At 33.9% G+C, this 17,803-nt stretch overlaps 2 protein-coding genes and 1 long non-coding RNA gene across 5 annotated transcripts; 1 reads left to right on the top strand and 2 right to left on the bottom strand.

Moving 5' to 3' along the window:
- Nucleotides 1–510: 510 nt before the first annotated feature.
- On the bottom strand, nt 511–10,253 carry LOC129947679 (uncharacterized). Of its 2 annotated transcripts, none has more exons than XM_056058338.1 (5): nt 10,047–10,253; nt 8,629–9,981; nt 1,078–1,299; nt 881–999; nt 511–663 (listed from the first exon to the last, which is right to left on the bottom strand). In XM_056058338.1, the coding sequence occupies exons 1-5, from the start codon at nt 10,113–10,115 to the stop codon at nt 642–644; spliced, it is 1,785 nt and encodes a 594-aa protein (XP_055914313.1). In that variant the 5' UTR covers nt 10,116–10,253; the 3' UTR covers nt 511–641. The 2 variants fall into 2 exon arrangements, with proteins under 2 accessions (XP_055914313.1, XP_055914314.1); XM_056058339.1 differs by having other exon boundaries at nt 530–663; nt 881–989.
- Nucleotides 10,254–13,194: 2,941 nt separating this feature from the next.
- On the bottom strand, nt 13,195–13,670 carry LOC129947687 (uncharacterized). 2 transcript variants are annotated; one of them, XR_008781747.1, is made up of 3 exons: nt 13,562–13,670; nt 13,460–13,501; nt 13,195–13,279 (listed from the first exon to the last, which is right to left on the bottom strand). It is a non-coding gene; the product is annotated as an uncharacterized LOC129947687 (long non-coding RNA). The 2 variants fall into 2 exon arrangements; XR_008781746.1 differs by having other exon boundaries at nt 13,278–13,351; nt 13,404–13,501.
- A 351-nt stretch (nt 13,671–14,021) lies between these two features.
- On the top strand, nt 14,022–17,780 carry LOC129947678 (DNA replication ATP-dependent helicase/nuclease DNA2). The gene is made up of 4 exons (XM_056058337.1): nt 14,022–14,692; nt 14,754–14,987; nt 15,038–15,850; nt 15,916–17,780. Exons 1-4 carry the CDS (start codon nt 14,141–14,143, stop codon nt 17,629–17,631), a joined length of 3,315 nt encoding a protein of 1,104 aa, XP_055914312.1. The 5' UTR covers nt 14,022–14,140; the 3' UTR covers nt 17,632–17,780.
- Nucleotides 17,781–17,803: the final 23 nt, after the last annotated feature.

The following is a 17,803-nucleotide window of genomic DNA, read 5'->3' as shown; positions in this document are numbered from 1 at the left end:
TCGTCGGTATATTCGTTTCCTTGAATCCCTGTGTGACCGGGGGTCCACATTATTTTAAGTTTTTTTGGTGAAAGAATGAGAATGTCTCTAATTTTGTTTATAGCGGAAACATTGTATTTTTCATTACGGATAGCGTTTATAACAGATATGCTATCGCTTCCAATATATCTAGCATGAGCCTCTGCCGTGAAAATAGAAGCTTGTTCGCATAGTAGACCCGTGCTAATAAGCAATCCATTCAACAACAACAGCGAATGCGGATGGTATTCTTTCAGAAATTGGCCGCATTTTCCTCTTGTTTTTATAATATGTTCTTCGATTGAGGGCAGCCCTGCTTCTGCTAGTATGTTTTTAATTATTTTTAAGACATTCAAAACCTATCTTTCAAAACCTACCTTTACTCATGAAAAGAAATGGATCCATTCAAATTGTCTTAGAGCGAAATATGCGAATTCAAGTACAAAAACACAAAATTAAAAACTCACTTCAAAAGTGAAGTTTTTATTTGGTTCAATGAACATCTAATATATATTTTAAAAAATATGTGATTTTATTACTTTTTAAGTTATCATTTTGGTCTTACACATGTACTAAAAGAGGCAAATAATACTGGTACTTTAAGTCTTCGAAATTCTTTATAATCATCTGACAATCTTTCGAGATCTAAAATAAAAAAAAAAAAACAAAAAACATAAAATAAAATACAAAAATAATAAATAAACATTATTAAGTCCCATCCCGAATTCAATCGTAATCTCAAACTTTTACCAATCTTGAGAAAACAACTATTACGAAATAAGAAACTTAGAGTTTCTGATTACGATTAATTTCTTAATAAAGATGAGATAAAATCTACTATAATAAAATAATACAAACAAACCTTTTAATATTTAATAATTTAGCTTCGATAAATTTTCGATCTCTAGCAATTATTTCCATCCTTTCTTTAATTGTTGTCTCCAGGAAAACAGAATGTAATGTTCTACTTGCTGAATGTAGCTTGATTAAAAATATAAATAAAAATTATAAAACAAAAAATAAAATAAAACTTATACTAAAACTTTATTTTATACCAACCTGTTTAAGGAGTCTAGCTTTTAATTTTAAACTACTCTCCGAATCATCTCCACAGGTTTCCAAATGTAAATTTATAACAAAAATTAATGTATCCTTGATGGTTTGTACAATCCTTTGGACATAATCTGTTCTAAACAGTCGACGTGTTAGAAAACCTCTTGCATAGGCATTGATTAAAGTTGCAGCCAAATGAAAGCGTTTCCTCTCGTTCTCTCTGTCAAGCTGCATTATATTTTTATTTTTTTTTTTGTTTTCATTTCAGAATTTCAATTCATTTTTTGTAGAAATAAAATTAAAATATAGATTTTAAAACTACCAAATTTAGAAGTTAGTAAGTAAGTCTTTTTATTATTTGTTGTTTTGTTAGTTTTAAACCATTATAAATAGGTTAGGTTCTTTTTTTAATAATAATAATAAAATTGATAATAACAATTATTATTTATTTGATAAATAGAGATAGAGAGAAAAAACATACATAGCGCTAGCAAGAATATTTGTTTTTGTTGTTGTTATTGTTAAAGGCTACTAAATACAAATAAATTAGGATTAGATCATATAACAAGGCACATGCTTTGATAAGTAATATATTTTTTCTGATATATGTAAGATAATAATATAATATTTTTTAATAAATTTATAAGTCAGACTAGATTTGTTTTTACTATTAAATACTTTTTTTTGTTACTTCAGAGTTAAACAAGAACCATAAGTAAACCTTTGAGATATTAGATTTTTAGAGATTTAGAAGATTTTTGACAAAATTCTTCCTATTAAAGGAACCAATTTTTGATTGCGTTTTTCGTTTTTTCTTGAAATTTATAATTCTTGCGGAAGGAAACGAGAGTAAAAATTGTTTTTTGTTTTTATTTGCTTCATTTCTTTTGTTTTTCATTTGGATTTCAAAAGAACACCTGTTGGAATGTCAAACATATTTTATAGTTAGAATCTTTCTTTACTGAAATTTTAAAATTAAATTTTTAAAAGGTAAAAAGTTGGCCAAAAACTAGTGCACTGTGGTTCCAAAACTATAAAAAAAACTGCTGTAGCGATTTTTACATTAAACGGTTAAAATGAGCTGAGAATATTCTAAACTAAATAAAAATAGAAAAGGAAAAACCGTTACATTCTTATCTTCAGAGTAATCACATTGCAAACACATGGCATTTCAGTTTTAGTGCTCTAAGAGTAATTGCGACTGCATTTGTTTAATTAAATAAAATTGCTCAATATTGTTTGTTTTAAACTTTTAATTGTTACGCTTCGTTACGCCCCCACAAAGTTGTATATTACCAGAAAGATAATTTCATGTACTTTTTAATTTGTGAGCCACCTAAAGTCACATTTTTTGTATTTCAGGGCATTTAACTAAAGTCTCATTTACAAGAATGGTTGTGCTTCAGCATTGGTTAAATGTAATGGAACCGAAAAAAAGAAGTCCCATTCAATATTAGAGTCCTTACAAGACCTTCCAAATACAGATTATAAAGTATTGGAAACTAGAAACGTATATGTTTGTAAAAAAACTATTTCTGGAAAAAAACTTGCCGAAAAAGATGCGTTCTTGTTAAAAATTATTTAGGATGGCTTAATACAAAGGAAGTATGCCTCATTTCTGAAAATAACAATTATTTGCGTATACTGAAGTCGCAAGAAATTATTTTGCAAAATTTTTCACCTGATTTTTCTAATATGATTTTATACGGAAAATGGGGGTTTGATGGCAACACTGGACAAAGTGAGTATAAGCAGAGCTTTTTAGAATCAAATGCCGATGATGACAGTAGCTTGTTCGTAACATCCTTTGTTCCTTTGCGGCTGATATGTGAAAAATCTAATCGAGGTTTCTGGAAAAATCCACGCCCTTCATTCACTTGATATTATAGGCCGATTCGTTTCAGATTTGCAAAGGACACTAAAATGCTATCTTTGCAAGAAGAATCTTATATTAAAAATCAAATTTCGAATTTGAATCCATTTATTTTTGAAGAAGAGAACATTCAGGTTAGAATAACATATTCCTTACTACTCACTATGGTAGACGAAAAAGTGTGTTGTGCTTTAAGTGAAACTGCAACAGGCAAATGCTATATATGTATGTGGTGCTTCACCAAAAGAAATGAATAACATTGAAAAATGTTAAAAGAAGCCAGTTAATGAATGCAAATATGAATTCGGTATTTCCCCACTCCACTCATGGATTCGTTTCTTTTACATATACAAAAATGGCAAATCAAATCCGATGAAGACAAAGCCAGTTTTGCAGAAAGAAAAAAGTACATTCAGGATACGTTTCGGCAGAAACAGCCAGACTCATTATTCAAGAATATGGATGGTACTATCTCCCTAGTTCAGTTCACAAAGTCTTGATTCATGGATCAGACATAATCAATCATGCTCTTTTACCAATATGAGAACTATTTCAAGAGGCTGCAGAGGCTACAAATAAAAACTCAAACTGTTTCGTCGAGATCATACAAGAAAAATGTCAAGAAAAGTTTGCAATACAGATCTTTTTCATCAGCTACTTTTGAATTCCGATCCTTTAATTACAAGATTGCGGAAATTACCAAAAAAAAACAAAATTATGCTTTTTCAAACCAAGTGATTTCTTTGCTTAAGATTTAAGTTTATGAAAACTTCCTAACTTAAAAGTTAAACTATTCAAATGGCCGTAATTTTATAAATAATTTTTGAAAAATATTTACTTTTTGTATCATTATGTATACAAAAAACTTGTCGAATTAAAACTAATTTAAGAAAAAGAAAAATTTAATTTGAATACTGGTACCTAGAGTTGTTTCTGCATTTAACTAACAGGTTAAGAAATACTTAATGCCATTCATGTACAAAATAACTCATGCATCCTATAACAAGTACACATAATAAAGAAAAAAGATTATATTTAAAAAAAAAACTATATTATACCAATCTTCAACCCTTTACCGAACGTATCTCAAAGTCATGACGAGATAGTTTAAAACTGATTGCAGATTCGAAATCAGGGAGCTCAAAACATTTTAGGACCAATCGTTTTTAGATTTATCAAGTGAGTTAGTAATTATGGCCGCCCTTGTTCGGGAGTGGAACCACTCAAATACCTCAATGATGGAATTTGATTAGTCTGATTAGACTGTGGCGAGGAGACATTGGTCGCATTCACAAAGCTAGTGGCTACGTAGTCAAGGGATTCTGATTGGCTAAATCCAACTACAAAAGTAGTTGAAATTTCCCTTCCGAGGTAGTGTAAAAAAATCGGCTACAAAGTCAGTGTAGAATGATTTTTACGTTTCAGAATCAGCTGCTCGGTAAAGACACACGGATTCAAAATGAAATAAATCGTTCAATATTTAAATACAAATATAAATCATTCAAATTGTGTCTTAAATTTGATTTTATTGAATTTAAAAATACAAAAGATAAATTAAAGTTATCAATTCAAAAATGTTTCTTATTTTATACATTTGCATTTGTCAATAATATGACAGTTCTAGATTGACTAGCTTTGTAGTGTAGTTTTGCATTCACAAAGCCAGTTTAATAATTTTGACTACGTAGCCACTAGCTTTGTGAATGCGCCCATTTTTAATTTCAGAATTGCTTTGTTTCCAATTACGCGATTTAAGTTTATTTTAAAATAAACAAAACACAATTTTAAATTCGGGATGTAAAAAAAATAGGCAGATAGAAAAATCAGGCTATGACTACAATAGTGGCCATAGATCATCATTTTTGAATTAAATTATTAACCATTGGAGAATATTTTAATGGACCCCAATTGTCAAAATAAAAAAAATCGGTTTTTCTCGACACCGAGCAACGTTTTAAAAACCGTACAATTACAAAAAAAAAATAAGTTAAAATTTGGATGACCACAACTATCTCACGAACCAATTAAGCTGACAATTTCAATTAAATTTAGTATTGTGCATTATGCCGTCAGACCAAAATGCTATGTACCTCCAGAATAATTGGGCAGGTTCAGGCGACATAAGGGACTTGAAAGCAAGGCAAGATTCTAGCATCTGATTGGCCAGCTGCCAAAAAATTGTGCCTCCCAATAAATTAAGGCAACTTTTAAAAATCTCCCTAACTATCAATTCAAGTCAACTTATGTCAGAATGACAATCGATCATGTTTTTTTAATTAATTGAAAGGTGAACTTTATTCCTCTACGATTTATATTTCGCACAATTTCATTTAATATTTTATGTAAATGGGTTTCTCGTCAAATTGGAAAAGAAATAAGTAATATTTCTTTACAATAAAATATACAAATCGTGATGGTATTGTAGTTTGGCTGAAGATTGTTTTGTAGTTTTTGTACGTTAAACTGAAGGTAGAAGTTAGGGAAGTAAAGTTCTGAGTTTGAAGTCTATGACACTTGAAAAACTGACTAGTTGACTTGGTCAAAATGTACGTTCAAGGAATGCAGTTGATTGAAAATGAAGTCCCTTATGTTGTGTGAACCTGCCAATTGCTTGCAACAAAGAATGGACAAATTTTTAGTATCTGATTGGCCAGCTGACACAAAATTATCTGATTGGGCAACAGGTAAAAAATGACCTTTCAATAAAGGCAACTTTAATGAAAAGTTGACTGGAAAGTAGGCCAACAAAAATCTTGCTAACTATTAACTCATGTCCACTTCTGTCAAAATGACAGTTAATGTTTTTCTATTTAACTGAAAGCTGAACTTTATTACTCTGTAATTTATGTATTTATTTTCTGCAAAATTCTATTTGATGATTTATTTGAAAGGATTCCTTGTCAAATTGGAAAAGGAATAAGTAATATTTCCTTAAAATACGATATACAAGTGTTTTGTAGACAATTATGTCGTTGGTTGTTTTCGCACGATCAACTGAAGGTAGAGGCTACTGAAGTAAAGTCCCCACTTTAAAGTTTATGACACTTGATGAATGGTCGCATTCACAAAGCTAATGGCTACATTGTCAAAATTCAACTAAACTACACTACAAAGCTATTCAATCTGGAACTATCATATTATTGACAAATACAAGCATATAAAATAAGAAACATGTTTTTAAATTCAATAGAATCAAATTTAAGACACAATTTGAATGAAATCACTCTCCACTAACTTTGTAGCCGAATTTTGTACATTACGTCGGAGGGGAAATTTAAATTTTTTTTTTTGCTTTGTGAATGCGACCAATGCCATGGAGTCCCTTATGTTGTCTGAACCTGCCAAATAACGTTTTTGACATTTGGTATAGTTTTAAAAAGTTGACCGTTTCTTAAAAAAAAAATGTCACAAAAATTGGTTTAGATTCCCGAATGTCTCGACAAGAAAACAGCTTAAACTTCAATTACTGATTACATACTTTTCGAAGTTCTTAAAATTAAATTTTTTCTGTGGGGCACCCTGTAGTGTACAAAATAATATTCTTGACTGATATTCATATAGGAATTTTTAGTTTTACGAATTAAGTTATAACGATATTTTGAACGATAATGACTACAAAATTAAAACCGTTAAGATAAAAAAGAATAAATATCAAAACTAGACCAAATAACCAAAACCAAACTGCATTCGCAAAACCTGTTAGCATATTGCAAAAGCAAAATCAAAGCTATGGTTATTTTTATTTTAGGACAAGTAGCGTTTTAAATTACTTATTTTTCTAATGTTTATCTACTGAAAATAATGACAAAAAATGCAGTTAAGTCACTATTGCAATTACAACCTCACAATGAACTGAATTCTTCAAAAGTGAATATTCGTTACCAATATTTGGGTTCGGCAAACCAAAAACAAAATATAAAAAGCTAAGCAAACTCCAATTTTCAGTTATAGCAAGTAAGACTCGGAGTTTGGGAGGTAGAAAACTGTCGTGCAAGCTTTTTACACTGCATGTAATTATTCATAAAATACCCATAAACGAAACTACCATTTTTATAATTGATATAAAATAATCAAATTTCTAATTTCCGAAGTAAGTTGAAAAGTGTTAATTTCAGGGAAATTCTTATGCCCATTTTGAATGTTTTTTTTTAATTAAAATTTTGAATATAAATTTATAAAACAACCGAGCTAAATAAATACTATTTTTTTCTAATTTTAAGAACCAACCGTTTTGTTTTTGGTGCACTTCGACAGAGCTAGAATGAATTTTATGGTGGATTATTTTTTGTCTAAAGAAATTTATTGAAACACTTTGACATTCCGTAGATTAATAACTATAGATACCAAGAAATTCGAAGTGAAACTTTTTGAGGTGTTACGGTGTATCGTAGTTTAAAGTTACCTTATATTATTTGAATGATTGCAATTTACAACAACAGATCGTTTAAATCAATTAAAATTTGGTGGAATATAATTTTCATATAGTTAAAATTTTAATACAATGTTCAGAGAGTAAAAGGTTTACAGATATCGTAAAGCCTGTGCAGCATGATAATACAGGAGTCGTCAAAAATATTCCTGACAGATTTGCAAGATTTGTTGATGAACTGAATTTTTTGATTGCACCAATTAAATTTGTCCGGACGCATAAAAAAACAATTTAACTTAAGTTATGGCCGAGAAAACACTTGAAATATGTAAAAAATGTATAAGAAGTTACCTCCAAGTAAAATCGCTGTGAATCTTTCCGTGGCGGCCATTTGAATGATATTGCTGGGTGTTTTATTCAGCTTTACTTATCGAAACCCAAAAATGAATGACCCTATATTACACATTTTACAATAATTTTTTATTAAACTAACGAATGAAAATATTTCCCTACATTCTAAAGTTTGTCTGTTTTATTAGTATTTTTAAAATATTTCTATTTTAACAACTTTTGACTTTTTCTAGTCTTAAAACGTTTCTCGTTTTCAGGAGTTTACACCTTTTCTTCAATGTTAAAGACTTTAAAATAATTTAGCACGAAATTAATTTGAATTGAAATTTAGGGAATAAAATCTTGAAAATGACTTAGCTGAGGTGATTATTGATTGTCAATTTATGTAAAAGGTGTTTTAAATATTACTTTAAATAAAGGAGAGAACTTGAGAGAACCGAATATTTACAGGGGACAGTTAAAATAGTTCAAGTCTCCAATGATAAGTTTTATTTCAATTAGAAAGACTCTTTTTGGGTTATGTACAGGCACCGTTTCAAAAATGATGTTGTCGAGTTTATTCCCAACAATATCTTGGGGGCTAACAATTCGTCTTGGAGTTTTTAACGAGGACGTTTGGATAATTGATAACTTTTCTTTACAAAGCTCAACATTTTACGCAAAATTAAAGCAAAGCTATTACAGACTTAATTTCACTTTTTTTCAGTTTCCTAATTTTTGAAGATTGGAAAAATTGTCAGGAAATATTAAAGAATTAATATATTTTCCTTCTGAATCTGACTCTTATCCTTTTTGAATTGAAATTCCTACTTTTCTATGAAACTCTAAAATATTTCTTTCAAAAATATTTCAAAGGTTATAAATATTGTTCATGCATTAACCTGTTAGCTCTTTTCTCTTTTGTTTTAGTTTTTTTTTACTAATTTTGGACAGATTTTTGATCACTTGATCACTCAAAACTCACACGACGGCCAGTGCTCTGCGGTGATGGCGATGCATCTCTTGTCACAGTCACAGATGGTACATCTTTGATATTTTCCAGAAATAATCGTCGTCGACGAGCACTGCGTGAAGCGGTTGTTGTAGTCGTCGACGTCGTCGAAGAAGATTCTTGTTCCGGCGATGCTGATGGCGAACTCTGAACGGAGTCAGGAAATATTGACGACGACTGCGTTGGTACGACCGTTTGTATTTGGACTTTGGCAACTCTAGCAGAGAGTTGTTCGAGCAGAAGCTTCTGTTGTATTTCGAATTCTTTTTGAAGGCGTTTCTGTTCGATTTGCTGTTGGCGTACGAGTTCAATGAACCGTGCTCGATGCTGCTCTTCGAAGTCTTTTAAAAGATCCAAATTCGATGTGGATTGGGGTGGAGTCATGGAAATTAATGATAGATCGGATGCATTGATGGGCTTCTTTGGTGTCGTAACGGGTTTGGCGATTTTATGTTTTCTTGTTAACTTCGCTTTGGACGAGGGCTTCAGCTCGTAGGGACTGCGTTTGGCTCTAAAGATGACCGTGTTGTTAGTGAAGTGGCTGAGGCTGGTCGAAGTGGGTGATTTAGCTTTGGGTTTGGCTTCGACTTTCTGAACACGTTTGGCTTTGGATTCGACGGTGTCCTGAGTGGCAGTGGATTTTTTCAGTTTTTGGTTTTTGATGTGTTCGAGAAGGGCGCTGCTCGGCCCGTCGAGGATGAATGAATTCGAACGAATTAGACTGGATTCGATGTCTGGCTTGAGAGTGGGACTGGCGCAGAGGCGTTTCGATGGTGTCGTCGAACAAATTGGGTTGTTTTGGACGGAAGGTGTGGGTGGATTGACGCAAATCGATGGAATCGGTATGAATGCGGCATAAGGTTGTGGTTTAACAGGATTCTGGGGGGACAAATCGTTTTGGTTTGGCGACTTAGGCACGTCAGGGGAGATCTTGTTGTCATTTTGGTCTAATTTAGGGGGTCTTTCTAGCACCATCGACTGGAAGTCGGTTTCTTCTTCGAATCCTTCGAGTGTTAAGATTATGGAATTAGCTCGATTGTCATAGACAAGGGTGTCGGTTTTGCGTAGTTTTTCAACCCGTTCTCTTTTCGATGCCGATGCTGATGATGTTGGTACCGCATTTGCAGACGTACTGGCTTCGGACAATTGTTTTCTTGGTGTCGGACTTGGCTGAGGTATGTGACTATGACCGTGACGAAGAAGGTTACATGATTGATCTAAGCCAATTGATGGTTTGCCAAGATTTTGTTGCTTTTTTCTAGCATTTTCTAATTGAATTGCCAACTCTTTGTAAACCAACATGTGCCGGCTTTTTTCCGAAGTCATCTAGATATTGAATTCAAGGATTTTAAGTAATAAAGATGAGTTTTTTCTTCTTTACTTTTACTTACCAAAGGCGGCAAAATTGGAATTCCATCAATTTTATAAACTGATACATATTTCGGACGATTTGTGGCCATTGCTCTAGATTTAATAATCGTCTTTATGATACTGTTATGTAGTTGTTAGTTGGAAAGCAATTCACATTCACACTAATTGAATTAAAAATTAAATAAATTCTTGTAACGATTTTGTTTTCACTTTTGGCCATTGCTATGGTAACTTCTCAACAACAAAAAAAAAACAAATTCAAATGTCAAATGGAAATTAGATTCGAGACTCGTTAGTTTTCGAGGCGAAATGAAACTATGATTGAATATAGTGAGTGCGTTCAGATAAATAATTTTTCTTTTGTGGAAATACTTTTACTTAGCCTCGGCTTAGAGAAGGTCATGCTCAATTTTATTTTAGTTTACAGCGTGGAAAATTATCGTGATTGTAAATAGAAATAAGATGATGAGTTTAAAACTTTTTGAATTCCTTCATGAACAAGAAATTGATTCAAAATCATTGGAATAATCATGGACTAGGGATGACTCATTTTAGAGAAACAAGACTGAATATGGAAAAGATTTAAAAAAAAAAGCAAATGTATGTCTGTCCAACTTGAAAAGAAATCGACTGTCAAATTCCTAAGAAAAGTTGCAGCATCATATTTCTTTAAGAGATTTTGAATAACCAATTCGTCTATTAGCAACTATGTATCCTTGATGTTCTTTTGACGTGATCTAAAAAAAAAAGTATTTTTAACCTTTAAGTAGGCTCGCGGTCATTTGTAACGGAAGCGGGAGCACGTAACCGAAAAGAACTATGTGATGAATAATAAAAAAGCACTAATTATTCAATAATTATTTATTGATCTGTATACAGATCAATAAGTGCTTAAAATTATGAAAAAGGAACAATTGTTACATTAATTAACATAAGTCAAATATGAACGAAAATGTACTAAGCGATGTCGATTCGTCTAAGCGCGCCTGCTTGAAGGTTAAATTACAATAACGAAGAAGCCTATTATAATCACCGAACCGAAGCAGGACAGTTCACCTCCGCCGGTTTACCTCTGCCAGTTTACCACCGCCAGTTTACCTCTGCCAGTTTACCTCCGCTGGTTTACCTCTGCCAGTTTACCTCTGGACAGCTTACCACCGCCAGTTCACCTCCGGGCGGTTTACCTCCAGAGCAGGTAAGGTAGTTTAAAATGTGGCTTATTTTGCTCACAGGGTGCTTCTTAATTAATGCAAAGGCCGATATTTCTGCCTTTTCGTGTTTTATTTTATAGTGTCATTCGGCCGTGAGTTTATTTATTTTTAAATACTCTTACTCATGAATGTTTCTATGGTTAGTTTGTCGTTTTGTCTATTGAAGAAATAGAAATTTGAGCTTTGTTTGATTAAGTTGTTGAAGTTTTGAATGGTTGTTTTGATTGGTAACCCAGAGAAGAAGTACTATTGAGACTAGATGAACAAAATATATTACTGTGTATCTATAAATTTGTCCTATTCTTTGTCTTATGAAAGAAAAGAATAGATATACTGTTCAAGACAAACTTATGATATATTATTCTGCGCGTCTGGAAGTATCCTACTAACCCCGTCACACTTTAAAGAATCATTCGACTGAAATGCACTAATACGTGCATACCAAAGAAACTATTTACTTGAATGTGGGTGCAGTTACGTGTATCATAGTAGGGACGTTTTTTATGGGTTTAAACAACTAATACACTTTCGAAATCAATGTATGAAAGAGAAAACTAGTGAAATTGTGATGTAAGGTGGTTCTCTTCTCTCAGAATTTTTGGTGAAAGCAAAACCTTGACTACATTTATCTCTCTCTTGCACTTACAGAAAATTATTCAACGATTTAGTTGAATGTTCGCGCATCAGTTACCTATAATTGGTTGAGGCGATCGTCTAGTTTGTGTCAAAACACAAACTAAAAAGTTGCTCGAATGGGTGACAGAATGGTTTCTGCATGTGCGTGGACTCTCATATAAGTCTATAATGCTCAGTTTAGAAACCACTGTTTCGAAATTTAAAGTTGCATGTGCGCGCTACGTGTTATCTTTTAACATGTAGTACAGCAACAACCTAAAAATAGTTTTCATTATGACGGGTAGATGTGTTTCAAATAGTAAGACATTTTGTGAAATTTTTGGTACACAAATTATGTATGTCTTGCATCTACTACTTTTATTTCACAGCTAGTATCATCATGGAGCAATATTTCTTAGCTGCAATGTGTTGTTGCATTACTTAATACAAATATTAAGAAAAAAATAAAAGTTAAGATTTAAATACAAAGTTTTAGTCAAAAAGTCTGGAAAAGCTAATGTCGTCGTAGCCACTAGGTATTACTCCAGAAGAGTCTCCTGATACTAGTCTTATTGACTTATATTTTTAAAAGTAATTAGAAGGGAAAACGCACCCTCATTTTGAACAAGCTTATATGACAAACTAGTAAGTATACACGTTAGAAAATAAATTAATAAATTCATATAATCCCCTAGGGAAATAAGCATGAACCTCTAAAAAAATTACATCAAGAACTATTTCGACAGAAATAGGTATTGTATTTAGAGAATCATATCGTTCTTAGAATAGTTAAATTGTTAGTAGGGAGTAAAGATGATTTCGTCAAAAAAATACATGCACATCTTTTCTTAAAAATTAACGAAATATATTAAAATTAAAGAAGACACAATATTAGAAATATTTTCATCAAACTAAATTTGAAAATCGAATTGAATCGTAGTGGGTTGCATGTATTGAGTGGCCCTGTCCTGTTTTAAATGCTGAACACGTTTCAGAAACTACCTTATCTGACTGCTTGAATGGTTTCTTTTTTCACTTATTATCATTATTGCACTGCCTTACCTTTTCAATATGTTAATGCTATTTGCTGTCATTGTTTTCACCATAGAGGAAATATAAGAGATGAAAATATATTTCGTCTATAGCTTTCACATCGACGTATGTATATTTTAAATCAGCTTCAATAATGAAATCCGGATGGAATAAGTCCTGTTTTTTCGGCAAGTATGCAAGGATGTGGAACGTGCAGTATTTTGGCACAAGCGCGTAAGTTCCCTTTCATAAAGAACATCATTCCATTTGAATTAAGATTCCTAATCGTATTCTTCATAGAAACCGAGCGCAGTATCCGCAAAAAATCCATATCACCTGCCAGAGGAGAACCACGAAGTTCAAGGAACTATACAAACAATCAATAATTGTTACACCTGCAATATTACTTAATTTATTGTTTATTCCTTAAAATGGACTTGAATTACTTCATTATAAAAGTTTTTGTTCTAAAAAATATCAAATTATATTAAATATCGAAACAATTTAAAAAAAACTTACTCTTAAAATCCCAAACGAATTGTTTTATTTTGCAAAATTAAAAGCTTGGAACTTACTTTTTTAGAGGATACGCTGCATTTTCTATGAACATTTTTGTCCTGAAAATGATTGAATACTGTTAAATATTCAAACAAAACAAAAAAAATACAAAAACTTACTTAAATATCATAATTTGCTTTGAAAAATTGCACTGTGGAAGTGTCATAATTCATTTTATAAAGAATGAAAGAAAATTAAAAACAACACGAAACTAAATGTCAAAAGTTTTCTATTAGAAGGTATAATAAATAATAATAATAATTAATAAACTACCTTACCTGCTCTGGAGGTAAACCGTCCAGAGGTAAACCGGCGGTGGTAAACTGTCCAGAGGTAAACTGGCAGAGGTAAACCGGCAGTGGTAAACTGGCAGAGGTAAACCGGCGGTGGTAAACTGGCAGAGGTAAACCGGCGGAGGTGAACTGTCCTGCTTCGGAAGCCACTAACTTAGTGAATATCCACCATTGTGGAATCCACTGTCAGTTAAATGTTCGCTGAACGTCTTTAAATTCCCTGTGGAAGGGGTTTTTCAAGAATTCGATTTCATCTCTCAACCGATTCGATTCTCTAATTTAAATGTCAACGGAATTTGACAAAACTAAAACCATATGAAAATAATTTAAAAATGAAAATATTCCCGCCAATTGTAATTTGTATTCATAGTCCCTTAATGCTCGTATTTTTCATATTTTTAAATAATGGCAAATTTTGAAAATAAAAGATTATTATCTTGTGTTGAAAATTCTCCCACAAAAAGTTTTCAATCCCCCAAAAAACAACGCACAGAAGTCAATAATGTCGTCCCAATGGACAACGGCTTCCCCGAAAACGAAAATTACGATTTCCTCTTCGACGACGACGATGGTGGCTTCGACATCCTTGATGATTGCAAACAACCCCAGCTCGATCTCCTCAATTGGTGTCGATGCATAGTTAAAAGTGTTGAAAGAGAAAAAAAGACATATCAATTAATTCTTAAGCTTCGCGGGGAGGATGAACCTACGAAAGAAGCTGAACTACGTCTCCAAGGTCCTTGGTGTCAAACTAAACTAACACCCGATGAACTTGTTTCGGTTCAAGCTGTCTGGGATGATTGTCATCAGTGCTTCAAAGTGGACAAAGATAATGGATTCATTATAACCAAACCGGATACATTGATTTCGGGTACTTCTGTGGTTGGAGCACTTTTCTGTCAGCGCAAAGGGGTTCTTCAAGATCGTTTCCGTGGCCTGGAGGGAAACAATAAAATTGTAAGTAGCAAGTAATTAACGAATATATATCTTTTTATCGTTTTCTTTAAATTCTATTTAGATGTTCATTGGTTCATTAGTCCATGAGATTCTCCAAACCGTTCTCGCAAAATCCCTCAGAACCCGCCAAGAAATCGAAAACGTTTCCAAGCAAATCCTCGAATCCAAACAAACTATGTATTCGCTGTACGACTGCAAGATGAATCGTCAAGAAGCTTTCATCGAAGTCCAGAAATTTACGGAGAACATATTCAAATTCGTTCAACAATACGTCCAAGGGAAACAACCAGAAGTGGTAAGTAAAAACATGAATACCGAACTAGAAAGTTATTTGAGCCTTAATAGCTCCCAGCAGGTATGTTTAAGGAGAAAATTGATCAAATAAAAGACATCGAAGAGAATCTTTGGATACCCCAACTGGGACTTAAGGGAAAAGTTGATGTTTCAGTGAAGATTCACCGTAATTCCTCGAGGAATGTGCTTCCTCTTGAGTTGAAAACCGGTCGGGCGTCATTCTCGCTCGAACATAAAGGTCAGTTGATTTTATACCAAATGATGCTGACTGCAGCCGGTCAAGATACCGACTCCGGATTGCTTCTCTATTTGCGAGAAGGAATCATGAGAGAAATCCATGGAACCCGCAACGAGAAGCGAGATCTGATAGTCCTCCGTAATGAACTCAGTTATTATCTAAGTCGATACTTGGATGCATCGAAGGATAAGATCCAAGAGTACCTGGCACTACCTAAAAAACAATTCGCCCCTTTCGAGCTGCCTGACCCGGTATCTCATCCGAGTGCTTGTGGAAATTGTGCATACGCAACCATTTGCTCGGTATTTGGTAAGGCTGATCCAAGTTTCGAACTTTCCCAGACACATCCTCTTTGTAGTGTGTCCGAAGCAACAACACAACATCTCACTCAGGACGACTTGTTTTACTTTACGAAGTGGTGTGGTCTCCTTTCCCTGGAAGAACAAGAAGCAAAGAAGTCCAATCACTTACGAAGCATATGGCGAGATTCACCAAAGACCAGAGAGAAAAGTGGGAGAGCAATTACTGAATTGTGTCTTAAGAGTGTGGAATCACTGCATGAGGGAAGGTACCAACATTGTTTTCACTTGAAAGAGAGCCACTTCATAGACATCACAACTTTCGAGGTAAGTTAATGCATTGCTTTCCTTGTCCTTTCCAGCTACATACAATGACTTGTTTTTGTTTCTAGATATCGCTTGGTGAATATGTGATTGTAAGCACCACGGAGCGTGTGTCCATTGCATCAGGGTTCGTCTATGATCTTTCCCAACACAGCATAACCATAAATCTCGAGAGGAATCTGGAGAACAACTACAAAGGAAAGACATTCATTGTGGATAAGCATGAATCACAGTCAGAGCAGATCTTCAACTACACCAATTTGGGAGTTCTCCTGGACAACTGCGAGAACAGTAACCAGTTGCGATCGATAATTATACAACGTGTGCAGCCAACCTTCACCAAACAAGTATCCAAAAATGTTCTCTCCGAAACTGGACTTGCGCTTTTGGGATCCTTGAATACTAATCAACGGAAAGCTGCAATGGCAGCTTTAACCACAGACAGTTTTATGTTGATCAAGGGTCTCCCAGGAACGGGTAAGACCCAAACTCTTGTCGCTATTGTTCGCCTGCTGAATCTCATAGGAAAAACTATGATCATCACAAGTCATACTCATTCGGCTGTGGACAATTTACTTCTGCGTTTGAAGCAATTTATGGATTTGAAGATAATTCGTCTGGGATCAGATTCAAGGGTTCATCCGGATCTGAAGGAATACTCTGAAAGAGTTCACACAGCCGAGTGCAGCAATGAAGATGAACTGGCTCGGGTTTATTCTTCGTTTGATATAGCAGCTGTAACGTGTCTCGGAGCTGGGCACACGATCTTCACCCATCGCAAATTTGACTACTGCATTGTAGACGAAGCTACACAAGTCCTCCAAGCTACTGCCCTGCGTCCATTATTTTTCGCTTCGAAGTTTATTTTAGTGGGAGATCCTGATCAGCTGCCGCCTTTGATTCGTTCGAAGGAAGCTCGAGCCCTTGGAGCTGATGAAAGTTTGTTTAAGCGATTGGATTCCCCTCATGCTACCTCCGTCCTGTCGCTGCAGTACCGCATGAATAAAACCATCACCAAGTTGGCTAATGAGTTGACTTATAACGGCGAGTTGAAATGTAACGATGTCCAAGTGTCCAGTGGAGTCATGAAATTGGAGAAACCCATAACTGCAGCGAAATGGAAGCAAAGAGCTCTCCAGAGTCATATTGATCAGTCAGTTGTATTCATCGACACTTTGGACTGTCTCGAGAGAACCAATAGATTTGGCAATCTGAGGAGAAACTCTGAGGAGGAGAACATCACCGAAGAAGACCGCTCTCAAAACGCAAAACTCTTCAAATACACAAACTATTGCGATGCTGGTGTGATTTTCGAATTGGTCAAAGAAATTCTCCAAACCGGTTTCGATGGAAGTCGCATTGGAATTATCGCTCCCTATCGGGCACAAGTAGATCTCTTGAATAGAATCGCCTGTGGATACAGCGAATCAATGAGTGATCTTGGTTTTTCCAATGTTGAGGTTAACACTGTTGATCAATACCAAGGACGAGATAAAGATGTTATATTCTATTCGTGTACTCGTACGGGATCGTCATCGTGCAAGACCTTGGAGAAGAGTAAGGGTGTGGAAATTCTGGAGGACAAACGTCGTCTTACTGTGGCCATCACCAGATCCAAACACAAATTGATTATTGTTGGTGATTCGGCTTGCCTGAAACAGTATACTCCGTTCTATGAATTGCTTTCGAAGATTCCAAGCTCTTGTAAGTTAACAGTGGAAGAAGGTAAAAACGGATTCAGTTGGGAGACTATTTTCGGCGGTGTCAAAGAAGTTCTTAAATGAAATCACATCGAATTAGATTTGTAAGTTTATTTATATGGACATTTTATATTAAGTTTGTTTATGACTTTATACAGTTTGCGCATTTTCTTCTATTTTGTAAAGAAATTAATTTTATTTGTTTGTTGTTTTCTGTCTTTTGATACACACAATATTTAGGTTATAAAGTTCTGCA

Source organism: Eupeodes corollae, chromosome 2 (genome assembly GCF_945859685.1).
Source record: "Eupeodes corollae chromosome 2, idEupCoro1.1, whole genome shotgun sequence".
Lineage (NCBI taxonomy): Eukaryota > Metazoa > Arthropoda > Insecta > Diptera > Syrphidae > Eupeodes > Eupeodes corollae.
The sequence above is the reverse complement of the archived record's forward strand: the minus strand, read 5'-3'. Positions and strand labels throughout refer to the sequence as shown.